The sequence below is a fragment of the Pongo abelii genome, chromosome 20, assembly GCF_028885655.2.
Source record: "Pongo abelii isolate AG06213 chromosome 20, NHGRI_mPonAbe1-v2.0_pri, whole genome shotgun sequence".
Lineage (NCBI taxonomy): Eukaryota > Metazoa > Chordata > Mammalia > Primates > Hominidae > Pongo > Pongo abelii.
This window is the reverse complement of record NC_072005.2, coordinates 12,897,209-12,922,219: the sequence shown is the minus strand read 5'-3', so window position 1 is coordinate 12,922,219 and position 25,011 is coordinate 12,897,209. Positions and strand designations below refer to the sequence as shown.

The 25,011-nt window shown below is 55.1% G+C and overlaps 3 protein-coding genes across 7 annotated transcripts in view; 2 read left to right on the top strand and 1 right to left on the bottom strand.

The window, feature by feature from the left end:
* Nucleotides 1-3,275, top strand: KLF1 (KLF transcription factor 1). Its single transcript, XM_002828744.5, has 3 exons — nucleotides 1-651; nucleotides 1,556-2,381; nucleotides 2,637-3,275. Exons 1-3 carry the CDS (start codon nucleotides 565-567, stop codon nucleotides 2,810-2,812), a joined length of 1,089 nt encoding a protein of 362 aa, XP_002828790.2. The 5' UTR covers nucleotides 1-564; the 3' UTR covers nucleotides 2,813-3,275.
* Nucleotides 3,276-6,144: 2,869 nt separating this feature from the next.
* Nucleotides 6,145-12,462, top strand: DNASE2 (deoxyribonuclease 2, lysosomal). Of its 2 annotated transcripts, NM_001131328.1 has the most exon segments (8): nucleotides 6,241-6,425; nucleotides 6,563-6,743; nucleotides 6,835-6,913; nucleotides 9,198-9,362; nucleotides 9,453-9,517; nucleotides 9,519-9,650; nucleotides 11,313-11,323; nucleotides 11,326-12,263. In NM_001131328.1, coding segments are annotated over 8 exon segments (1,080 nt in total). In that variant the 5' UTR covers nucleotides 6,241-6,339; the 3' UTR covers nucleotides 11,687-12,263.
* The window catches only part of MAST1 (microtubule associated serine/threonine kinase 1), a 36,645-nt gene continuing 23,960 nt past the window's right edge, over nucleotides 12,327-25,011 (bottom strand). For 2 of the 4 annotated variants that reach the window (XM_024238206.3, XM_054539837.2), the window contains exons 13-26: nucleotides 22,719-22,857; nucleotides 22,486-22,618; nucleotides 22,183-22,348; nucleotides 21,849-21,950; nucleotides 21,565-21,687; nucleotides 20,904-21,013; nucleotides 20,011-20,189; nucleotides 19,686-19,933; nucleotides 18,813-19,019; nucleotides 18,365-18,594; nucleotides 16,710-16,832; nucleotides 16,484-16,620; nucleotides 14,161-14,351; nucleotides 12,327-14,063 (exon numbers count right to left, since the gene is read on the bottom strand). In XM_024238206.3, coding sequence (XP_024093974.1) covers nucleotides 12,802-14,063; nucleotides 14,161-14,351; nucleotides 16,484-16,620; nucleotides 16,710-16,832; nucleotides 18,365-18,594; nucleotides 18,813-19,019; nucleotides 19,686-19,933; nucleotides 20,011-20,189; nucleotides 20,904-21,013; nucleotides 21,565-21,687; nucleotides 21,849-21,950; nucleotides 22,183-22,348; nucleotides 22,486-22,618; nucleotides 22,719-22,857 — 3,350 coding nt within the window. In that variant the 3' untranslated portion in view covers nucleotides 12,327-12,801. The other 2 variants (XM_054539836.2, XM_054539839.2) reach the window with 2 other exon arrangements.

Genomic DNA, 25,011 nt, shown 5'->3' with positions numbered 1-25,011 from the left:
TTCACCGGAGGACAGAGCTCTAGCTGGTCTGGGCCCCCACCTGATAGCAGCCTCCAACGTCTGGGGTGTCTGATAATGCTTGGCAGGGAGCTTGTGCCAAGTCCCGCCATCGGCACGGTTATTGCTGTTTATTGGGGAGGGGGAGGGCTGCGGAGCCTCAATCAGGGGGACAGGGGGTCCCACAGCTTCTTCCCAGAATACACTTTCTGCCTTTTCCAGGAAAGTAAACTGAGGGAAGACCCCCAAGTCTCTCCTTCTTTGGAGACCCAATGTCTGTTTTTACCCAGCACCTGGACCCTCAAACCCTGAACCCCTCAACCCTTGATATTTGACTTGGCTTTGGACACAGGGTTAGTCTTTAACCCCAGCCCCAGACAGGCCAATGTGAAGTTTGTGCCCCAGAAACAGTGACTACACCCGCCTTGCCTTGCCTCGCCTTATCAGAGGCTGCAGCCAATCAGCTAAGGACAGAGAGGAGCCCTCAAAGGGGCTATCACAGCCTCAGAGTTCACGAGGCAGCCGAGGAAGAGGAGGCTTGAGGCCCAGGGTGGGCACCAGCCAGCCATGGCCACAGCCGAGACCGCCTTGCCCTCCATCAGCACACTGACCGCCCTGGGCCCCTTCCCGGACACACAGGATGACTTCCTCAAGGTGGGGCCTAGAAAGTGGGGTCTAGGTGGGCTGGCTGGAATCCAGGGCCACGGTCACAGATCTTGGGGTCCAGACCTGCATCTTGACCTGAAATCAAGAGACTTAACCAGGACTGAGGTACGCTCAGTCCAGGTGAGGGGACCTCAGCTTAGTCTGGCAGGGGGTGAGGAGGGTGGTCTAGGGGTTTGAGGTTCTAAGTGTGATCTATTTCGGTAATAGGAAATGAAGGTAGCCTGGGCAACATGGTGAAACCCTATCTCTACAAAAAATAACAAAAACATTAGCCAGGCGTGGGGGCGTGTGCCTGTAGTCCCAGGTACTCCATAGACTGATGCAGGAGGATCATTAGAGCCCAGGAGATTAAGGATATAGTGAGCTGCACCACTGCATTCCAGCCTGGGCAAAGGAGTAAGACCCTATCTCAAGAAAAAAAAAAAGGAACGAGATCTAGGCTCACAGACAATCTTCCGGATATCAGCGGGAAATGATGAATGTGTCTGGGGGACATCCAAAATTTCGGAATTAATCTTGTTTTGGGAGACAGGGAAGGAGAGGGATGTTCTGGGGGGGGAACTAAGTCAAGGCTGGCATCCTCTCCCCCGTCCCCCGCCAGTTTTCTATCTCCAGCAGCTCTACTACCCCTTCCCCCATCCCCGAGTGTGGTTCCAGATAGTGGAAGTCTTATCTCCTGTCTCCAGCCAGACCTGATCGGCTTCTGTCCCTGGAGCTGGGGGGGAGGGGGGAGAGGGGCGGCTAGAGGGGCAGTGTTGGGGAAGTGGGACAGACAGACAGGCAAACAAGACCCCTTTCCAAAGCCTCTGCGTCAGAGTGTCCAGCCCGCGATGTCCCTAGGCAGGGCACCCCAGTGTCCACCGAACCTCGAGCTGCCTGCTCCCTCCCGCAGTGGTGGCGCTCCGAAGAGGCGCAGGACATGGGCCCGGGTCCTCCTGACCCCACGGAGCCGCCCCTCCACGTGAAGTCTGAGGACCAGCCCGGGGAGGAGGAGGACGATGAGAGGGGCGCGGACGCCACCTGGGACCTGGATCTCCTCCTCACCAACTTCTCGGGCCCGGAGCCGGGTGGCGCGCCCCAGACCTGCGCTCTGGCGCCCAGCGAGGCCCCCGGGGCGCAATATCCGCCGCCGCCCGAGACTCTGGGCGCATATGCTGGCGGCCCGGGGCTGGTGGCTGGGCTCTTGGGTTCAGAGGATCACTCGGGTTGGGTGCGCCCTGCCCTGCGAGCCCCGGCTCCCGACGCCTTCGTGGGCCCAGCCCTGGCTCAAGCCCCGGCCCCCGAGCCCAAGGCGCTGGCGCTGCAACCGGTGTACCCGGGACCCGGCGCAGGCTCCTCGGGTGGCTACTTCCCGCGGACCGGGCTTTCAGTGCCTGCGGCGTCGGGCGCCCCCTACGGGCTGCTGTCCGGGTACTCCGCGATGTACCCGGCGCCTCAGTACCAAGGGCACTTCCAGCTCTTCCGCGGGCTCCAGGGACCCGCACCCGGTCCCGCCACGTCCCCCTCCTTCCTGAGTTGTTTGGGACCCGGGACGGTGGGCACTGGACTCGGGGGGACTGCAGAGGATCCAGGTGTGATAGCCGAGGCCGCGCCATCCAAGCGCGGCCGACGTTCGTGGGCGCGCAAGAGGCAGGCAGCGCACACGTGCGTGCACCCGGGTTGCGGCAAGAGCTACACCAAGAGCTCCCACCTGAAGGCGCATCTGCGCACGCACACAGGTGAGGGGGCGGGACCCGGACATGAGAAAGGGCGTGGCACCCGCTGTAGTTACAGGGGAAGAAGGGTTGCAGAGGGCGGGACTTGGACTTGGCTGGCCTCTGAGAGTGAGTGCCTCCTTAAATTGTGTGCCCTAGGGGCCTCACTTTGTTCATCCTAGTCCCAGCCCAGGCAAAGTAAAGGGGTGTGGCCAGATGCAGGGGACCCGGGGACATGACTGGGCTGACAGTGGCGCTTATGGCTTCCTTGTCCCCTAGGGGAGAAGCCATACGCCTGCACGTGGGAAGGCTGCGGCTGGAGATTCGCGCGCTCGGACGAACTGACCCGCCACTACCGGAAACACACGGGGCAGCGCCCCTTCCGCTGCCAGCTCTGCCCACGTGCTTTTTCGCGCTCTGACCACCTGGCCTTGCACATGAAACGCCACCTTTGAGCCCTGCCCTGGCACTTGGACTCTCCTGAGGATTGGGGATGGGACAAGAAGCCTGTTTGGTGGTCTCTTCACACGGACGCGCGTGACACAATACTGGATGGTTTTCCCACAAATGGACCCTCTCCTGGACTCGCGGTCCCAAAGATCCACCCAAATATCAAACACGGACCCATAGACAGCCCTGGGGGAGCCCCTTACGGAAAATCCGACAAGCCTTCAGCCACAGGGAGCCACACAGAGATGTCCAAACTGTCATGCAAACCCAGTGAGACAGACTGCCAAATAAATGGACTCAGTGGACACTCAGACCAGCTCCCAGATGGCCCTGGACAGCAGGAGAGGGTGTGGGATGAGGCTTCCCAGAGACCCTGGGTTTAGAAAGTGGCTCCTGAAGGTCCCTTATTGTGGCTGATATTAACTGTCAATGGTTATGGGTCCTATAAAAATGCCCCTCCCAGATAAAGCTTCAGCGTTGGCCTGAATTTTGGGTTTTGGAGGCTGGAAGATGGCAGGAGGCTGTAAACCTAGAGGTCATATTAGAGGGCCTTACACACCCTCATCTCCTAAACTACAGTGACACCCCTCAACTCCAACAAGCCCCCTTGGGCACTGCAGGCCTTGCTGTCCTCTCTTTTCCCACCCACTTCAGGCTACACCGTCCTTGTCTTCTGCCTTGAACCCTGCGGACATTGACAGCAAACATCTCCCCGGATTTAAGAGTCCACAGCCTATGACTGCCCAGGGGGTTCATCTTGCCCACTGTCCAGATAGAGCCAATTTATCAAGACAGAGGGATTGCAGTAGAGACAGAGTTTAATCCACATACAGCCAGCTAAATGGGAGATGGGAGTTTTATTACTTGAATCAGCCTCCCTGAAAATTCAGAGGCTAGGGTTATTCAAGAACAGTTTGGTGGGTAGGAGGGCTAGGGAATGGGTGCCTTGATGCAATCCTGGGGCTGTGAAAAACAGTTGCTGAGTCAGCTTCTGGGTGGGGACCACAGAGTCGCTAGTCTGGGTGGAGTCATCCAGTTGTCAGACATGCAAAAAGCCTAAAAATACCTCTAAAAAGGCCAGTGTTAGGTTTTACAATAGTCATGTTATTTGCAGGAATAACTGCGGAAGTTGCAAACCTTGTGACCTCCAGAATAATGGCTGGCCATCTTTGTTTTTGTTTTTGAGATGGAGTCTTGCTCTTGCCCAGGCTGGAGTGCAGTGGTTCCATCTTGGCTCACTGCAACCTCTGCCTCCTGGGTTCAAGTGATTCTCCTGTGTCAGCCTAACAGGTAGCTAGGATTACAGGCACATGCCACCATGCCCGGCTAATTTTTGTATTTTTAGAAGAGACGGGGTTTCGAAATGTTGGCCAGGCTGGTTTCGAAATCCTCACCTCAGGTAATCCGCCGGCCTCGGCCTCTCAAAGTGCTGGGATTACAGGCGTGAGGCACCGCACCCGGCCGGAATAATGGCTGGTCATAATTTAACTACTACAACTACATTTTAGCAGAATTCAGGCTCCTCTCATCCTCCTAACCTAGTGCCCTTTCATTATTTCTACAAAGGCAGTTTAGTTTGGGGAAGGGCTATTATCATTTAAGCTATAAACTAAATTCCTCCCAGAATTAGCTTGGGGCCGGGCATGGTGGCTCCCTCTTTAATCCCAGCAATTTGGCAGGCCGAGGCGGGCAGATCACTTGAGCCCAGGAGTTTGACACCAGCCTGAGCCCCAAGGTGAAACCCCATCTCTACCAAAAATGGCGAAACCCAGTCTCTACCAAAAATACAAAAATTAGCTGGGCATGTGGCACATGCCTGTAATCCCAGCTACTCAGGAAGCTGAGGCAGGAGGATCGCTTGAACCTAGGAGGTGGATGTTGCAGTGAGCTGAGATCACACCACTGGACTCCAGCCTGGGTGACAGAGTGAGACAACGTGTCAAAAAAAAAAAAAAAAAAAAAAAGCTAGTTTGGCTCCACACCCAGGAATGACCAAGCAAGGGCAGTTTGGAGATTAAAGGCAAGATGGAGTTGGTTAGATCAGAGCTCTTTCACTGACATAATTTTCTGTCATAATTTTTGCAAAGGGAGTTTCAAGCCAGTACTCAGATTCCCATAGCCCTTTGGAATCTGCCATGTGATCATGGATCACCTGCCATGATCCTTTGAGGCTGAGGTGGGAGAATCACTTGAACCCAGGAGTTCCAGAGCAGCCTGGACAACATAGTGAGACCCTCATCTCTGCAATGAACAATTATCTGGGTGTGGTGGCACAGGCCTGTAGTACCAGCTACCTGGGAGGATCTCTTGAGCCCAGTAGGTTGAGGCTGCAGTGAACCGTGATGGAGTCACTGCATTCTAGCCTGGGTGAGAAACCATTATCCTGTCTCAAAACGACAAAAAACAGACATACAGTCACCTCTTTCCTAGCTCAGGGGATCCTGGAGAAAACGTGCAGAATGAAAAAGGGGAGTCCGGGTGGGGTGGATTACACGTCTGTAATTCCAGCACTTTGGGAGGCAAGGCAGGTGGATCCCTTGAGCTCAGGAGTTCAGCCTGAGCCACATGGTGAAACTGTGTTTCCAAAAAAACTACAAAAATTAGCTGGGAATAGTGGCATGTGCCTGTGATCCCAGCTACTTGAGAGGCTGAGGTGAGAGGATCACTTGAGCTGGGGAGGCAGAGGTTGCAGTGAGCCAAGACTGCGCCACTGCACTCCGGCCTGGGCAACAGAGCGAGATATTGTCTGGAAAAAAAAAAAAAAGGAAGGGAAAAAAAAAAAAAAGAAAAAGGGGAAGATCCACTGGAACACAAACGCTTCTTAAGGGGCATGGTGGCTCACTTCTGTAATCTCGGCACTTTCGGGGGCCGAGGCTGGTGGATCACGAGGTCAGGAGTTCGAGACCAGCCTAGTCAACATGGAAAAACCCCGTTTCTACTAAAACTACAAAAATTAGCCGGGCGTGGGGTGGGGCGTCTGTAATCCCAGCTACTCGGGAGGCTGAGGCAGGATAATCGCTTTAATCAGGAAGGCGGAGGTTGCAGTGAAGCGAGATCGTGCCATTGCACCCCAGCCTGGGCGACAAGAGTGAAACTCCGTCTCAAAAAAAAAAAAAAAAAAAAGAGGAAGAAGAACAAAGGTCACAAGAGTTGGACACAGGTTGTAGGGCTGGAATAAAAAATAAAATCAAACTTGTGCCTGATCCAGAAACCCGGGCGGGAGTTGGGTCAGACAGAAGAGCGTGGGCTGGGATTAGCTACCACGAAAAGGAACGGTGGTCAGGCTCCAGGAGACGCTGGAGTGCCGGGCCCGTCGTGGGCGTGGTCTGGGCAGACTCCGGGCTGCCTTTTGCCTCTCCTAAACGCAGCGTCGCGTCGCGGGGGAGGAGTCTCTACCCTCGTGATGTCCCTGCGCCGGTTCCCAGGCAAGTTTAGGGAAGTGAAAGGCGTCAGGTGCCAGTCCTGGCCTCTGTTGTAACCCAGCACCCCGCAGTCCCGACACAGATTCCTGGATCTCAGCTCCATAGCAGCGATGATCCCGCTGCTTCTGGCAGCGCTGCTGTGCGTCCCCGCCGGGGCCCTGAGCTGCTACGGGGACTCCGGGCAGCCTGTAGACTGGTGAGTGCGCAGCGGGGGGCCTACCATCGCCCCGGGGTCCGGCTGGGGTCACTCGACCGGGATGCCTACCTCCTCGGGGAACCCTGGGGTGCCTTCTCTTCCCTCTCTCCTATTTCTGTGCATTCTCCGACCTCCAGGTTCGTGGTCTACAAGCTGCCAGCTCTTAGAGGGTCCGGGGAGGCGGCGCAGAGAGGGCTGCAGTACAAGTATCTGGACGAGAGCTCCGGAGGCTGGCGGGACGGCAGGGGACTCATCAACAGCCCGGAGGGGGCCGTGGGCCGAAGCCTGCAGCCGCTGTACCGGAGCAACACCAGCCAGGTGAAGGGGGCCCCGGGCCAACTAGGGGCGAAACTCTAGGGCCGCCCTGCCTGGGAGGAATTTCACGATGCTTCCGTTTATCCGCCCCCAGCTCGCCTTCCTGCTCTACAATGACCAACCGCCTCAATCCAGCAAGGCTCAGGACTCTTCCATGCATGGGCACACGAAGGGTGAGGCCTGGATTGGGGGCTGGGGAGAGACTCGGGTCCCATTTTTCCAAGTTAACCCCTGACGTGCATGGGGTGGTCGGGGAGATCTGCACTGTCAGACCCTGGGCATCTATTCCCCCCAACTTTTTTTTTTTCTTTTTTTATTTTCTTTTTTTTTTGAGACGGTGGGAGTTGGCTCTGTCACCCAAGCTGGAGTGCAGTGGCACAATCTTGGCTCACTGCAATCTCTGCCTCTGGGGTTGAAGCAATTCTCCTGTCTCAGCCTCCCAAGTAGCTGGTATTAAAGGCGCGCCATCACACCAGGCTAATTTTTATATTTTTAGTACAGACGAGGTTTCACCATGTTGGCTAGGCTGGTCTCGAACTCCTGTGATCTACCTCAAGTGATCTACCTGCCTTGGCCTCCCAAAGTGCTGGGATTACAGGAATGAGCCACCCTGTCCAGCCGAGTTCCTATGTATTTTTCCAAGCTAACCCCTGACCTCCATAGAGGGGTGGGAGATCTCCCCTGTCAGACCTTGGGCATCTATTTCCCCCATTTTATTTTCTTTTAGACAAGGTCTCACCCAGAGTCACCTAGGCTGGAGTGCAGTATCACAGCTCACTGCAGCCTTGACCTCCCAGGGCTCAGGTGATCCTCCTACCTCAGCCTCCCAAGTACTGGGCCTGCCAGTACCCCCCACCACGCCTGGCTTTTTTTTTTTTTTTTTTGTGGCGACACTCTCTCCATCACCCAGGCTGGAGTTCGGTGGTGCAATCTCAGCTCACTGCAATCTCCGTCTCCCCAGTTCAAGTGATTCTTCTGCCTCAGCCTCTGGAGTAGCTGGGATTACAGGTGTGTGCCACCACGCCCGGCTAAATTTTGTATTTTTTAGTAGAGATGGGGTTTTACCAGGTTGGACAGACTGATCTCGAACTCCTGACCTCAGGTGATCCACCTGCCTCAGCCTCCCAAAGTGCTGGGATTACAGGTGTAAGCCACCACACCTGGCCTACTTTTTGTATTTTTGTAGAGTGGGGTTTTGCCATGTTGCCCAGGCTGGTCTCGAAGTCCTGGTTCAAGCAATCCACCCACCTTGGCCTCTTAATGTACTGCGATTACCGGCATGAGCTGCCACACCTGGCCTGTTTCCTTACCTTATATTAATCTTGGCATTATTCTGGACTATAAGAGTTTATGCCTGCAAAAACTGAGCTCAGCCGTGGTTCTAACACTGCTGGCACCCTCTCTAAGCCCCGCTGCAAACTGAGGGTGTTCCTGGTTGCAGATGAGCTTGCTAGGAGGCCTGGAGCAATACCCTCTAATTGCCTTTTTTTTGTTTTTTGAGAGGGAGTTTTGCTCTTGTTACCCAGGCTGGAGTACAATGGTGCAATCTCGGCTCACTGCAACCTCCGCCTCGTGGGTTCAAGCGATTCTCCTGCATCAGCCTCCCTAGTAGCTGGGATTACAGGCATGCACCACCATGCCTGGCTAATGTTGTGTTTTTAGTAGAGATGAGGTTTCTCCATGTTGGCCAGGCTGGTCTTGAACCCCCGACCTCAGGTGATCCGCCCTCCTCGGCTTCCCAAAGTGCTGGGATTACACTCCGCAGGGCCTGCCTTCTTTTTTTACATTTTTATTTATTTATTTATTTATTTACTTACTTACTTACTTACTTACTTATGTTTGAGATGAAATTTTGTTCTGTGGCCCAGGCTGGAGTGCAGCGGTGGATCTCAGCTCCCTGCAACCTCCGCCTCCCAGGTTCAATCAATTCTCCCGCCTCGGCCTCCTGAGTAGCTGGGATTACAGGCATCCACCACCACGCCCAGCTAATTTTTGTATTTTTTTTTTTTTTTTTGAGACAGAGTCTCGCTCTGTCACCCAGGCTGGCGTGCAGTGGCGCGATCTCTGCTCACTGCAACCTCCCCCTCCCGGATTCATGCCATTCTCCTGCCTCAGCCTCCCGAGTAGCTGGGACTACAGGTGCCTGCCACCACACCACGCTAATTTTTTGTATTTTTAGTAGAGACAAGGTTTCACCATGTTAGCCAGGATGGTCTCGATCTCCTGACCTTGTGATCCACCCGCCTCGGCCTCCTAAAGTGCTGGGATTACAGGCGTGAGCCATCATGCCCGGCCTAATTTTTGTATTTTTAGTAGAGATGGGGTTTCACCATGTTGGCCAGGCTGATTTCTAACTCCTGACCTCAGGTAATCTGTCTGTCTCGGTCTCCCAAAGTGCTGGGATTACAGGCGGGAGCCACTGTGCCCGACCTCCTCTAATGCCTTCTTTTGGTCCAGGTGTCCTGCTCCTCGACCACGATGGGGGCTTCTGGCTGGTCCACAGTGTACCTAACTTCCCTCCACCGGCCTCCTCTGCTGCATACAGCTGGCCTCATAGCGCCTGTACCTATGGGCAGACCCTGCTCTGTGTGTCTTTTCCCTTCGCTCAGTTCTCGAAGATTGGTGAGTGGAGTCAGGGACACAGGATGAGTCCTGGGTTTACTGACCAGAACCTGGAACGATCTTGCATTTCCTCCTCCCGTTGTCCTCCAGGCAAGCAGCTGACCTACACCTACCCCTTGGTCTATAACTACCAGCTGGAAGGGATCTTTGCCCAGGAATTCCCCGACTTGGAGAATGTGGTCAAGGGCCACCACGTTAGCCGAGAACCCTGGAAGAGCAGCATCACACTCACATCCCAGGCCGGGGCTGTTTTCCAGAGCTTTGCCAAGTTCAGCAAATTTGGAGATGGTGAGTCTCAAGGTTGAGGGTTGGAGAGCTCCTTCTCTGCAGACGGGGTGACTGGTGTGGCCATGGCTGAGTTCGAGTCACGGGTGGAGACCAGGTCTGTCTGGGAGCTATAATCACATGATCAGTGAACAGACCTGGGTTCAAACCCTGGGTTCTTGCTGTGTGATGTATAATTTCACCTGAGCCTCGGTCTACTCATCTGAAAACTGGGCATACTGACATCTACTTAAAAAATTGTGAATGAAGTGGTTGCATGTAAGTCATTTGGGCGCCAGAGGTGGTGCCTCACTCCTGTAATCCCAGTTACTTGGAAGGCTGAGGCAGGAGGATCATTTGAAGACGGGCGTCCAAGACAAGCCTGGGAAACATAGCAAGACCTCATCTCTACAAAATTAAAAATTAGCCAGGCAACTTGGGAGGCTGAGGCAGGAGGATAAATTGAGCCCAGAGTTTCAGACTGCAGTGAGCTATGATGACTCCACTGCACTCCAGCCTGGGCGACAGAGCAAGACCCTGTCTTTATTTAAAAATAAATAAATAGGCTGGGTGCAGTGGCTCATGCCTGTAATCCCAGCACTTTGGGAGGCCAAGGTGGGCGGATCACAAGGTCAGGAGATCGAGACCATCCTGGCTAACATGGTGAAACCCTGTCTCTACTAAAAGTACAAAAATTAGCTGGGCGTGGTGGCGGGCGCCTGTAGTCCCAGTTACTCAGGAGGCTGAGGCAGGAGAATGGTGTGAACCCGGAAGGCAGAGCTTACAGTGAGCCAAGATCATGCCACTGCACTCCAGCCTGGGTGACAGAGTGAGACTCTGTCTCAAAATAAGTAAGTAAATAAATAAATAAATACAAATAAATAGGCCAGGCACAGTGGCTCACACCTGTAATCCCAGTCGAGGCAGGAGGATCGCTTGAGCCCAGGAGTTTGAGACCAGCCTGGGCAACATAGCGGGACCCCATCTCTACAAAAAAAATTTTAATTAGTGGGGCATAGTGGCACACACGTGTAGTCCCCGCTACTCAGGAGGCTGAGGTGGGAGAATAGCTTGAGCCCAGGAGGTCGAGGCTGCAAGTGAGTCGTGATCCTGCCACTACACTCCATTTGGGGAGTCAGAATGAGACCTAGTCTCAAAATAAATAAGTTAATAAATTAAAAACACTTAGGGCCGGACGCGGTGGCTCGCCTGTAATCCCAACATTTTGGGAGACCAAGGCGGGTGGATCACTTGAGCCCAGGAGTTCAAGACCAGTCTGGCCAACGTGGTGAAACTCCATCTCTACTAAAAATACAAAAATTAGCTGGGCATGGTGGAGGGCGCCAGCTGATTACGTGGTCAGGAGTTTGAGACCAGCCTGGCCAACATGGTGAAACCCTATCTCTACTAAAAATACAAAAATTAGCCGGGCGTGGTGGTGGGCACCTGTAATCCCAGCTACTCAGGAGGCTGAGGCAGGAGAATCACTTGAACCTCGGAGGCAGAGTTTGCAATGAGCCTAGATTGCACCAATGCACTCTAGCCTGGGCGACAGAGCAAGACTCCATGTCAAAAAAAAAAAAAAAAAAAGGAAATATGGAAACTGAGCTGAGAGAGGGAAAGTGGACTAGGGACTCCCTAGCAGTGGCCTTGACCCTACCTGTACCCTCTCTCCATCCTTTGCAGACCTGTACTCCGGCTGGTTGGCGGCAGCCCTTGGTGCCAACCTGCAGGTCCAGTTCTGGCACAAAACTGTAGGCATCCTGCCCTCCAACTGCTCGGATATCTGGCAGGTTCTGAATGTGAACCAGATAGCTTTCCCTGGACCAGCCGGCCCAAGCTTCAACAGCACAGAGGACCACTCCAAATGGTGCGTGTCCCCAGAAGGGCCCTGGACCTGTGTGGGTGACATGAATCGGAACCAGGGAGAGGAGCAACGGGGTGGGGGCACACTGTGTGCCCAGCTGCCAGCCCTCTGGAAGGCCTTCCAGCCGCTGGTGAAGAACTACCAGCCCTGTAATGGCATGGCCAGGAAGCCCAGCAGAGCTTATAAGATCTAACCCTTATGGCCAGGTGCAGTGGCTCACGTATGTAATGCCAGCACTTTGGGAAGCCAAGGAGGGAGGATCACTTGAACTCAGGAATTTGAGACCAGCCTGGGCTACATAGTGAGACTACATCGCTACTAGAACTTAAAAAAAAGTTAGCTGGGCGTGGTGATAAATGCCTGTAGTCCCAGCCACTGAAGCCAGAGGATCAATTGAACCAGGGAGATCACGGTCACAGTGAACTATGATTACGCCAACCTGGGTCACATAGCAAGACTGTTTCAAAAAAAAAAGGGGGGTGTGGCGGGCGGGCACAATGGCTCACATCTGTAACCCCAGCACTTTGGGAGGCTGAAATGGGCGGATCACTTGAGGTCAGGAGTTCGAGACCAGCCTGGCCAACATGGTGAAACCCCATATCCATTAAAAATATTTAAAAATTAGCCAGGCATGGTGGCATGCATCTGTGGTCCCAGCTACTCGGGAGGCTGAGGCAGGAGAATCGCTTGAACTCGGGAGGCAGAGGTTGTTGTGAGCTGAGATAACGCCATGGCACTTCAGCCTGGGTGATAGAATGAGACTCCGTATCAAAAAAAAAAAAAAAAAAATCTAAGGGCTCAGGAACCAGTTTGGACTTGATTTTGAATCCCAGTTCATCCCCTTCCTAGCTGTATGACCTTGATTGTGTGCCTTAACCGCTCTGTGACACAGTCTACCTGTCTGCAAAATGGGAAACATAATACCTGCCATCAGGATTGTTGAGGAGTAAATAAATGGAAATTGGTGGACGAGGCTGTTAACCTTTTCTTCAGGTGGGCACTGGGACACAAGAGCGTCGCAGCATCAATTCTCCCCCTAAAGGTTTGGGGGCAGTTGGTGCAGAGGTGAGACCAGAAGTAGGACCACAAGAGGTGTCTATCCAAAATTCCCTCCATTCTCCATGGTAACCAGAACTGGAGTCCCACCTCCCAAAAAGCACCTGGGCATGGGGTTGGGGTCGTGTGATGTCTCGCCTTGCCTGGAGAGGAGTGAGCCCCAGAAAACTCACGCAGCACGGACGCACTTTATTTATATGTGTACATATGTATACAGGCGGCTGTACAGCGCGGGGCCGATGTCCCCCTTGGCTATGGTCCCGGGGGTGCGGGACTGGACACTCCTTTTTTGGTCAGGCCTGCTGGGGGCATAGCTTCAGCAGGGCACCGGGAGGTCAGCCCCACTTGAGGCTTGGTACCCGAGCCCAAGAGGGATGCGGGTGGGACTGGGGTCACTGCACTGCTGGGTGCACTGCACTTCGCTGGGGCTAGGGAGGGTGTCTGGGGCTCCGGGGAGAGCTTTGGGGAGGCGGGCTTGGAGCGAGGCCCGCTCAGCGTGGTGCGCTCCTCCACCACCTCCAACACCCAGCGCTCCCGGCCCCGGGGGGCCTCGGGCACGGAAGGCGCCAGGGGTGCGGGTTCCTGCAACCCCTTGGAGTCCGCGCCCAGAGGCTGAGGCACCACAGCCTTAGCCCCGGGCCGCGCAGGCTCTACGACAATGGGTACCAGGGGTGTGCCCGCCTCGCCAGAGCTGCTGCGCCGGCCCGTCTCGTGTTCCTGCACCGGGCTCAGCGCCGCCTTGGCCACAGCCCTGGCCATCCCGCCAGTGCCATCCTCCGTCTGCACGCTCTGATGCCGCGTGCAGCCGACGTCCCGCTCCAGGGTCCGGCCACCGGGGGTCGTCGCGCGGGGTGGGGTGCACGCCTCGGCGCCCCCCGGGGATTCCTTCTCCTTGCTCGACACTGGTGGCCTGGAGGCACCCTCGGGCAGCAACGGGTCCGCGCCCAGGCTCAAAGGTGACTCCTGTCGGCCCAGGCGGCGGACGGCGACCTGCCGGGGCGCGCCAGGGCCCTCGACTGGGGGCGTCTCACCGTCGGACTCGGCAAGGCTATGCAGCGCCAGCTCGCCATGGAAGTCCTTGCGGAAATCCGGGTGGCCCACCTCGAGGCTGTGTTTGCGCAGCGCGCCCTTCTTGTCCGCACTCAAGGAGGCTCCCAGCTTCTCAGCCGACTGCACGCGCTTGAGGAGCGGCGAGCGAGGGGGCTCGGCACTCTTGGGGCGCGGGCGCACGACGGGAGGCGATGAGTGCAGTTTGGCCGGGAAGCTCTGCGTAGTGTGCGAGCTGCCCACCGTGTGGCCCGGCAGTGGCGGCGGTGATGCCTGCGTGGGGGACGGCGTGTGTGCCAGCGGCGATAGAGGGATGTTGCCAGCCGACTTGCATCGCGCAGAGCGGTACTGGCGATGGAGCTTTGGCGACAGTCCGTGCAGCGTGCTGGGCCGAATGTGGTGCGACGCCGACGACGCAGGCGAGTTGGGCGTGCTTGATGCTGGGGAGCTGCTCTGGGATGAGGCGCCTGCGGGAGACGGGAGGTGAAGCGAGTGAGTACAGCCCGAGCACCAGCCAGGCCACCCCGCGCTGCTCGGTCCCCGCGCAGGTGCAGGAGGTAATACCTAGGTAGGCGGAGTCAGGCGTGGAGCGGTAGCTGTGCGTGGGCGAGCGCGCCGGCAGCCCGTGCGTAGGCGAGCCCGGGAGACTATCGCTGGATGACAGCGAGCGGTTCAGCGACGACAGCGAGCGGCTAGTATGCAGCAGGTTCGACTGCTTCGTGATCTTCCGGAAGAGGGAGCTGCGCTTCTTGCTGCTGGACAGGGAGGGGCCAAGCGTCCTTGACCTGGACGCCAGAGCTCAGGGCTCCGCCCATTTCACGGCCTCACAACGGTAACCACTCACCCCTTCTGGCCCTTCCCTCTCCAGCTACAACCCACCTATCAAGACAAAGAACTTCCTTTAGCTCAGTGCTGCTTGGCTCCTCCCACTTCAGTCCCCACCCACCCCCTTTGGCCACTGCTAGTCCAAGCTAGAAACAAGAATCCAAACAAAACCAACCTATTCTGCCCCGCCCACCTCTCTAGCTCCTCCCTCTTCCACTACAACCCACCTATCAAGATAGAACTTCCTTTAGCTCCTCCTACTTCAGGCCCCGCCCAACTTTAGGCCACTCCCAATTCTGGCTACAAACACTCATCCAAACAAAACCAACTTTTTTTTTTTTTTTTTGAGACGAAGTTTCGCTCTTGTCGCCCAGGCTGGAGTGCAATGACACGATCTCGGCTCACTGCAACCTCTACCTCCCGGGTTCAAGCGATTATCGTGCTTCAGCCTCGTGAGTAGCCTCCTGAGTAGGTGGGACTACAGGAGTGAGCCACCACTCCCAGCTAATTTTTGTATTTTTAGTAGAGATGGGGTTTCACCATGTTGGTCAGGCTGGTCTCGAACTCCTGACCTCAGGTGAGCCACCCACCTCGGCCTCCCAAAGTGCTGGGATTACAGGCGTGAACCACCTCGCCCGGCCAAAAACAACCTCTTCTAGTCCTGCCCACCCCTCTAGTCCCTCTGTCTTTCACTACAACCCACCTGTCAAGACAGAACTTCCCTTAACTCAGTGCTGCTTGGCTCCTCCCTCCTCCCACTTCAGGTCCCGCCCAACCTTTTGGCCACTCCCAGTCCAGGCTAGAAACACATCCAAACAAAACCAACTTGGTCCCACCTGCGTCTAGTCCCTCCTCTTCCACTACAACCCACCTATAAGAGTGGGAAGAAATGTATTTAACTCAACCCCGACTGGCTCCTCTCACCCAAATCCCTGTACTTGTCTGGGCCAAACTCACTGATCAAAACTGAATACTAAAAAAAAAAAAGAATACTCCTCTGGCCCCACCCACCTCCCACCTAGCTCCTCCTATCTATAAGGGAAGATAGGATTTCAGTTGGCTGAACCTTGCCTGGCATGCTCATTCCAGATAGACATTTCTTATTCTAGCCTTTCCCAGTTCTGTCTAAACACATCTAACAGGATAGGACCATCTCCTGGACCCCCACCGTCTCTGGACATCTCCCTTTCCAGATCACATCTCCTGGGCCTGCCTATATGTGCAAGACCCTCCTACAATGCTTTTCTCTGATCCTAGAAACTTGGCACAGCTTCCATTCTTGGCTCCTTCCACTTTTACAGCCCCTCTTTTTTTTTTTTTTTGAAATAGAGTCTAGCTCTGTTGTCACAGCTGGACTGCAGTGGTGAGATCATAGCCCACTGCAGCCTCGACCTCCCAGGCTCAAGCAATCCTCCACTTCAGCCTCCGAGTACCTGAGACCACAGGTGTGTGCCACCAAACCCAGCTAGTTTTTAAAACTTTTTGTAGAGACGGGGTCTCTCTATATTGCCCCTAATCTTGACTCCTGGGCTCAAGTGATCCTTCTGCCTCAGCCTCCCAAAGTGCTGTGATTACAGGTGTGAGTCATCCCAGCCCCTATTTTTTTGTTGTTGTTTGTTTGTTTGTTTGAGACGGAGTCTCACTCTGTTGCCTAGGTTGGAGTGCAGTAGCACAATCTTGGCTCACTGCAACATCCACCTCCCGGGTTCAAGGGATTCTTCTGCCTCAGCCTCCTAAGTAGCTGGGACTACAGGCGAGCACCACCATGCCAGGCTAATTTTTGTATTTTTAGTAGAGATGGGGTTTCACCATATTGCCCAGGCTGGTCTCGAACTCCTGACCTCGTGATCTGCCCGTCTCGGCCTCCCAAAGTCCTGGGGTTACAGGCGTGAGCCACCGTGCCCAGCCCGCAGCCCCTCTTAATTGTCCTCTTCCCTTTGCTTGTTGGTCATTTGTTCCCGCCACCTTTCCCGTGCTCTTCCCTTCTCCATCCTCATCTGTGCCCCTCCCGCCTGAGTTCCACCCACTGCCCAAAGACCAGGCTGTTTACGGCTGTGCCCACCTCTCCTGGCCCTCCTTGGCGGAGGGTCGCTTGTTCCTCCGAGCCATTTTAGCCTTGTAGCTGCTGCGCCTTGCGGGACCAATGCGGATAGAGGTATTTTCGAAGGGCGTTGTGGTCACTGCTACCTTGTTGCCACTCTGGGGGAAGAATGGGGGAAAATGCTCTGCTAGGGGCTGCTCAGGCCTCCCCCACCCTCCGCCCAGGGTGCCTCCTTCCATGCACTCACCTTAAGGATCAGCTCCACGACCTCAGGATGCACCATGCCATGCACAGGCTCCCCGTTCACGTGGGTGATGAGGTCCCCAGCACAGAGTCCTGCCTCTTGGGCTGGGCCTCCTTCCTCCACGTGCTGGGAAAAGAGCATCCCATAGGGACACGGTTAGTGGGATTGGTAACAAGGAAAGCTCCTAAACTTATATGCAGGACACTTAGCTCTGCATGCATTAGAATCCTCATAACACCTTGTGAAATATTAATTATTCCTCCCCCCACATTTTTTTTTTTTTTTTGGACGGAGTCTCACTCTGTCACCCAGGCTGGAGTGCTGTGGCACAATCCTGGCTCACAGCAACACCCGCCTCCCAGGTTCAAGCGATTCTCCTGCCTCAGCCTCCCAAGTAGCTGGGATTACAGACATGCGCCACTACCTCCGGTTAATTTTTTTTTTTTTTTTGAGACGGAGTCTTTCGCTCTGTCACCCAGGCTGGAGTGCAGTGGTGCGATGTCGGCTCACTGCAAGCTCCGCCTCCCGGGTTCACGCGATTCTGCTGTCTCAGCCTCCTGAGTAGCTGGGATTACAGGCATCCGCCACCACGCCTGGCTAATTTTTTTTGTATTTTTAGTAGAGATGGGTTTTCACCATGTTGGTCAGGCTGGTCTCGAACTCCTGACCTCGTGATCCACCCACCTCGGCCTCCCAAAGTGCTGGGATTACAGGCGTGAGCCACTGCGCCTGGCCAATTTTTTTTTTTTTTTTTTTTTTTTTTTTTTTTTTTTGAGACGGAGTCTTGCTCTGTCGCCCAGGCTAGAGTGCAGTGGTGCAATCTCGGCTCACTGCAAGCTCCGCCTCCCGGGTTCAAGCGATTCTCCTGCCTCAGCCTCCTGAGTAGCTGGGACTACAGGCGCCCACCACCATGTCCAGCTAATTTTTTGTATTTTTAGTAGAGAGGCGGTTTCACCGTGTTAGCCAGGATGGTCTCGATCTCCTGACCTCATGATCCACCCGCCTTGGCCTCCCAAAGTGCCAGGATTACAGCCACCGCGCCCGGCGCAATTTTTGTATTTTTAATAGAGACAGGGTTTCACCATATTGGCCAGGCTAGTCTCAAACTCCTGACCTCCAGTGATCTGCCCACCTCAGCCTCCCGAAGTGCTGGGATTACAGGCGTGAGCCACTGCGCCTGGCCTATTCTCCCCATTTTGCAGATGAAGAAACAGTCTCAGCCAGGCGCCGTGGCTCACGCCTGTAATCCCAGCACTTTGGGAGGCCGAGGTGGGTGAATCACGAGGTCAAGAGATTGAGACCACCCTAGCCAACATGGTGAAACCCCGTCTCTACTAAAAATACACAAATTAGGTGCGCGTGGTGTCGCGCGCCTGTCTGTAGTCCCAGCTACTCGGAAGGTTGAGGCAGGAGAATGGCTTGAACTTAGGAGGCGGAGGTTGCAGTGGGCCGAGATTGTGCCACTGCACTCCAGCCTGGCGACAGAATGAGTCTCCGCCTAAAATAAAAAAGTAAAAGAAAAAAGAAACAGGTTCAGAGAGGGAAGAGGCATAGAGGGTCACAGAGGTGTCTCACCCAGGCTAACTGGTTTGAGCTGAAGGGGCCTTTTCCCCACCATCCTCCACTCTGTGATGGAGACTCCACCCATGAGTACTCACCCAGACAATGTGGTGGACACTATAGACATCCGTGTCACCCATGTAGACACGGATGGCACGCAGTGTGAAGCCATACTTCTTGCCCGAGCGCTGGATGGTGATGGGGGAGCGGAGCCCACTGACAGCTGGCGAGTAGTCCCGGCTGGGTGAGGAGTCCCGTGAGGATGGGTTGGAGGACAGAGATCGTGGAGACATGGGACTAGCAAGGGGTGAGCTTCCATGTGGGTCCACTACAGACACACAACCATGGTCAGAAATCAGAACCAAGAAGATACACATCTCCCTGTATCTGCTCCTCCCTCCTCCCAAGTCAAAGTGGCAGAGCAGCCTCTCATTGGTCCAGCCTGAAGCCAATCACGGTGGACAGGGAAAATGCAGCATTTTCATTGGTCTGTCCTGCCTCAAATGGGGGGCAGCCCCTCCCCTGCCAAGTGGGGCCCAGCATTACCTGCAGGAATCATGACAGATAAGGCAGTGGCTGAGGCTGATTTGATGACTTTGCCCCCAGTTCGAGAAGGCCTCTTCTCTACTGCCGCATCCCCCGACATCTGCTGGTGCCGCGCCCGGCGCAGAACCAAGTCATTGGTAGCCCTTGGGCCTGATGCGTCCCCATCCTTTGAGGGTGGGCAGAGGTCACCTGGGCGTGGGCGGTCAGCTGCAACAGAAAGCAGGTGTGTTAGGAATCAGTCCAAGGCCGGGGATTTCCCACATACTGTTTCCCTGCCTGGATGCTCTTCCCACTTTTTACCCCTGATGGATGGTGAGTTTCATCTGAGCAGGTAACCTGCATGCCGCACTGCTCCTCATATAGAGACATAGTCTGTATCGGTCTTTATCACTGACTGACCATGGCATTGGGGTGTTTCTAATGTTAAGAATCCCAAATTGGTCTGGGCGCGGTGGCTCATGACTGTAACCCCAGCACTTTGGTAGGCCAAGGAAGGCAGATCACTTGAGGTCAGGAGTTCGAGACCAGCTTTGCCAACATGATGAAACCCCGTCTCTACTAAAAATACAAAAATTAGCTGGGGGTGGTGGCACGCGCCTGTAATCCCAGCTACTCGGGAGGCTGAGGTGCGAGAACCACTTGAACTTGGGAGGTGGAGTTTGCAGTGAGCCGAGATCACGCCACTGCTCTCTAGCCTGGGTGATGGAGTGAGACTCTGTCTCAAAAAAAAAAAAAAAAAAAAAAAAATCCCAAATTGCAATATGAATAGGACCTGAGATATTTCATAAACAGCACCAGGCTCGTGGAATGCTCACTATATGACCAGTAGGACATTGGGGAAGATTGGGGAAGGCAGCACGATAGGGCACTCACTGGCCTCGGATTCCCCGGCGCTGGAGGTGCCTTCCCCATGAGTCTCCTCTTTGGGGGCCCGTGCATACAGGGAGCCCGGGGGGTCGGAGCTGGGCCGGGGAGGCCTGCGCAGCCGGGCCTCATCCTCGTCCTCTTGGGGGGCGCTGAAGCGGCTGGGCTCCAGCAGCGCCGAGAAACGGCGGCGGGCGCCCAACGGGGGACTGGCCTCTCCCTCTAGGAAACTGGCCTCGGACGCGGAGAATCGCTTGCTGCACGGAGGGGGCGTGGTTAGGGAAGACACGCCCCCTTCGACCCCGCCCCCAAACTCCGCCATTCCCCTGCTCACATCTCCGGAGAGCCCCCTCTCCAGGTCTTCTCACGCAGGGTCAGGCCGCCCAGCCCCTCCCGCTTGCCGGCCACCTTCTCCTCGGGGCCCTTAGTGCTCGGCTCCCGCTTGCTGCTCCCTGCAGCTGCTACTGGGGTCTTGGGCTCGTGCTGCGACAGCTGCTCCATGCTGCTATACACCTGTAGGTGGTGGTGGGAGGCAAGTCCAGCCCGGGTTCCACTTTCACTCCGGAGCTAATCAGCTTCCTGGCAGTGGATCCCCCGCAAAGCGCACTCCACCCTCCGAGGCCTGGCTCCGCCCAATTGTGCATGATCCGCCAACCTACAATTCTTCAGTTCAGGCCCCACCCCACAAAGTTAGGCCCTGCGTTTTACTCTAGGCTCTGCCCCTACGATGCCCTGACCAATCTGCTCTCTACACAGCCCCATCTTCCCAGCAACCCCCTTAATTTATGTCTCCTTAGCCCAGGCTAGGCCCTGCACCCCTCTACAAGTTGCTTCTCAAAGCAAGGCCTATGGCTTCTCTGCCTGTTATTAGAAAAAATAAAAATAAATAAATAAATGCAAGACTTCGCTGGGCTTTACTCCGCCTTCGCTGCTGGCCTCATTCCCACGTCCTGACCCCCCCCCCCCACCCAGACCTAGCCCCGCCCCACCATGGCCTCAATCTGCACAACTGTCCTGATTCCTGTTAGATTCCACTCAATGTCAAAGGCCCGTCCCATAGACTCCCGAACCTGCCTGTCGCGTGGCCTTACCACTTTCCAGACTCCCGCCCCATCAATAACTTCCCGCTCCTGAGACCTTGGGCACCAAGGAACCTGTTTCTCACTGTCTCTCCAAGCCCTATCCCTCCCAGGGTCTCGCCCTGTCCCACACCCAGCCTTGGCCCACCTTGCTGAAGCGCGGAGAGCAGGAAGAGAACTGGCGGATTTCCACGGGCTCCTCCTCCGTCGTGTCATCCTCGTCATAGGAGTTCACGTGGTGATACCTGTCTGAGCGGGCTGGGGAGGGGGTATGGGCTGTGACTGCGGGTACGGGTTTCCTCCTCATATCACATCCCCACAGGAGCCCAGTCCTGGTTCAAGCCGGGTTTACAAGTCTTCAGGTCAGGCCACGCCCCTGCCTCATTGGTGTATTTAATTTAGGCTCCGCTCCCAGGCAAGGTCCTTGTCCCATTCTCAGTGGCACCGTCTAGCCCCGCCTCCAAAGAGGCCACGCCCCACCTACAGTGCTCTGCACCCCGGCATCACCCCGGGCCATTCTGAGCGCTAGTACCTCTCTCTAGTTCAGTTCCAGGCCCACACTCACAACTCACCCCAGTTCACGCCCCACACCTACCCCAATCTCAGGTTCTTACCTACATTTCAGCCTGAGCCCCGCCCGTATGTCAGCCCCGCCCCACTTGGCCCCGCCCCCACCAAAATACCACCTTCGCACCTAGGCATCACATCTTGGTACTTAGCCGGGCCCTATCCCAGGCTTTACTTACCCCAGGGTCCCTTTTCCCGGATCCCACCCCTCGACCCAGGCCGTGCCTGGTGTCCCAGCTCACTGTCAAAGTAGCTAGTGTCATCTTCCGACTCTAGGTGGGGGATGAACTCGGCCTTCTGCCTCAGCAGCCCTGTCCAGTCCAGGTCTCGAAAGAAACTGTGCTGCTTCACCTCAAAAGCGCCGCCTGGGACGGAAGGGATTCCAGCCACAGCTGATGGCCAACCCAGCAGCCCAGCCCCGCCCCCCATGTCTTCCGCCCCGGGGCCACAGCACAGGCTGGGCTTGGGGTTTTGGAGTCCTGCTCTCTAATAGTGGGCCCTCAGCTCCTCTGCATGGCAGACTTACCTGCCCCAAGCCTGACCAGAGGGTTGGTCTGCAGGAGGCTGGATATGAGGAGTTGGGCCTCTGTAGGTAGGGCCTCATCCCCCTCGGGCCACAGGATGTCATCTGCAAAACAAAACGGAACTTAGGGGCAGTTTTTGTTGTTGTTGTTTGGAGACAGGATCTCACTGTGTCACCTAGCTGGAGTGCAGTGGCACGATCATGGCTCACTGCAGCCTTGACCTCCTGGGTGCAAGCGATCCTCTGGGGGGTCCCTTTTGAAGTCCCTGGAACCCTGGGCCTGTCCATCTCTCCGTGCACACCACATCCTGCCCCTGTGCGCTGCAAAGCCACGTACCACTGATGACCTGTCCAAATAGCTCCTCTGGTGTGTCTCCGAAGAAGGGCACACAGCCCACCAGGAACTCGTAGAGGATGATCCCCATGGCCCACCAGTCCACTGGCTTGCCGTAGCCTTGACGCAGGATGACCTCGGGGGCGATGTACTCTGGGGTCCCACACACCTGGGGGCAGGCTGTCAGCCCACGCCCTGGCCACAGGAGGGCCCTCGAGGGAGAGCTGTGCCCCCCACCAGGCCCTGGGTTCCCGAGGTCCTGCAGGGTCACTCCACCCGCAGCGACCCCCATGCCCGCACACACACCTGTTTGTCCAGGAACTCCCGGGCGTCCTTCTCGATATGGCCTTCATATAAGTTGGTGGTGAGGCTCATGAGCCCCATCTTGGAGAGGCCGAAATCCGTGAGCTTGATGTGACCCATGGAGGTGATAAGGAGGCTGTAGGCACAGGCGGGGGTCTCAGGGATGAGGCCCGTCCATTCTGCTTCCTGGCCTCCCGAGGGGCAGAGAGGGAGTGATGGGAAAGATCAAAGCTCACTTGTCAGGCTTGAGGTCGCGGTGCACGATGCCATAGTTGTGCAAATACTCCAGGGCTAGCACCGTCTCGGCGAAGTACATGCGGGCCATCTCTACGGGCAGCGCTCCAATATTCTTCAGCAAGGTGGCACAGTCGCCGCCTGCGGGCCAGGAAATGGGCCCATGTAAAGAGGGAGGCATTCCTCCCTCTGGACATGCACCATAGCACCAACTTCTCATGTTATGTTGTACCCAATTTACAGATAAGGGAAACTGAGGCTCTGAGAGGGGCCTCCCTCCCTCCAGGTCCTCTACTGGGTTCTTCTTGTCCTCTTAGCCATCCTCCAAAGTTGGTGTCATCAGCTCATCTTACACACAAAGGGATGGAGACTCAAAGAGAGGATGGGTCATGCAGGTAGTTGTTGGTGGAGGTGACATTTAGTTGGGGAACAAAGGCTACCCACTTATCGACTGCATCTGGAAGCACAGCCCTCTATCTCCTGGTGTCTGAACCTTGGAGCTGGGAGCCTTAGAAGCAGATTCTTGGCCTTCACCAGATTTTTTTTTTTTTTTTTTTTTTTTTTTTGAGACAGGGTCTTACTCCATTGCCCAGGCTAGAATGTGGTCGCAAGATCACAGCTCACTGCATCCTCAACCTCCTGGCTCAAGCAATCCTCCTGCTTCAGCCTCCTGAGTAGCTGGGACTACAGATGTGAGCCACCACGCCCTGTTGATTTTAAAAAAATTGTTCAAGGCCGGGCATGGTAGCTCATGCCTGAAATCCCAGCACTTTGGGAGGCCAAGGCGGGTGGATCACTTGAGGTCAGGAGTTCGAGACCAGCCTGGTCAACATGGTGAAAAGCCATCTCTAAAAAAAAAATACTAAAGCTAGCCTGGCTTGTTGGCAGACGCCTGCAATCCCAGCTACTCGGGAGACTAAGGCAGGAGAATGGCTTGAACCTGGGAGGCAGAGGTTGCAGAGATCCAAGATCACGCCACTGCAGTCCAAACTGGGTGACAGAGCAAGACTCTGTCTCAAAAAAAAAAAAAAAAAAAAAATTTTTTTGTAGAAACGGAGTTTCATTGTGTTGCCCAAGCTGGTCTCCAACTCCTAGGTTCAAAGGATCCTCCTGCCTCAGCTTCCCAAAGTGTTGGCCACTGCACCCGCCCCTCTGCCAGATTTACTGTAAATGACATTGGTATTTCAGTCTCTCAATATCTATTTCCTTTTTATCCTACAAAGGCTAGATTTCCTTCCAGGTGCAGCAACTGGGCCAGTATGTAACCCAAGTTGCTCCAGTGAGTCAGCCCTTGGAATTTTCACTCTTTTCCTGTAAGAATTGCTAAGCTCATAGAATGTAAGCTGAGATCTGCTAGATGGCAAACTTGTTACATGAGGGCTTGTCTAGAAGGAAGCCCACATGTGGGAGTACAGAGCCAAGAGATGGAGAGGTTCCTGATGGAATGGTTTGAGCACCTAGATCCAGCCATTCCTGAAGGTAACATTGGTTTTTCAATCACCAATGACCAAGAAAGCTAATAGATTTCTTTCTTTTTTCTGTTCTCTTTCTGCGAGATTTTGCGGGGTTTCAGGAACTCTCTGAGGATGGGGCCCAGGAATCTGCATTTGAGCACATCTATTGTGCACTCAGACCCACCATAGAGATACTGATTTGGCCACCTTCTCTCCTCCTCCTCTGCAATGACCCTGAACTACAGCAGTCATCTACCTCCTAGTCTCCTTATTCTGCTCTGTCCACAGGAGCCAAATGGATTTTCTTTTCTTAATTTTTTTCTTTTTCTTTTTTTTTTAGTCAGAGTCTGGCTCTGTCACCCAGGTAAGAGTGCAGTGGCTCCATCTCGGCTCACTGCAACCTCCGCTCACTCACCGCCCCCAGGTTCAAGTGATTCTTGTTCCTCAGCTGACCGAGTAGCTGGGATGATAGGCGTGTACCACCACTCTTGGCTAATTTTTGTAATTTTAGTAGAAACAGGGTTTCATTGGCTGGGCACAGTGGCTCACGCCTGTAATCCCAACACTTTGGGAAGCCAAGGCAGGCGCATCACCTGAGGTTGGGAGTTTGAGACCACCCTGGCCGACACGGAGAAACCCCATCTCTACTAAAAATACAAAATTAGACAGGTGCATGGTGGTGCATGCCTATAATTCCAGCTACTCAAGAAGCTGAGGCAGGAGAATCGCTTGAACCTGGGAGGAGGAGGTTACAGTGAGCCAAGATCACGCCATTGCACTGTAGCCTGGGCAACGAGAGCGAAACTCTGTCTCAAAAAAAAGAAAAAAAGAAAAAGAAAAA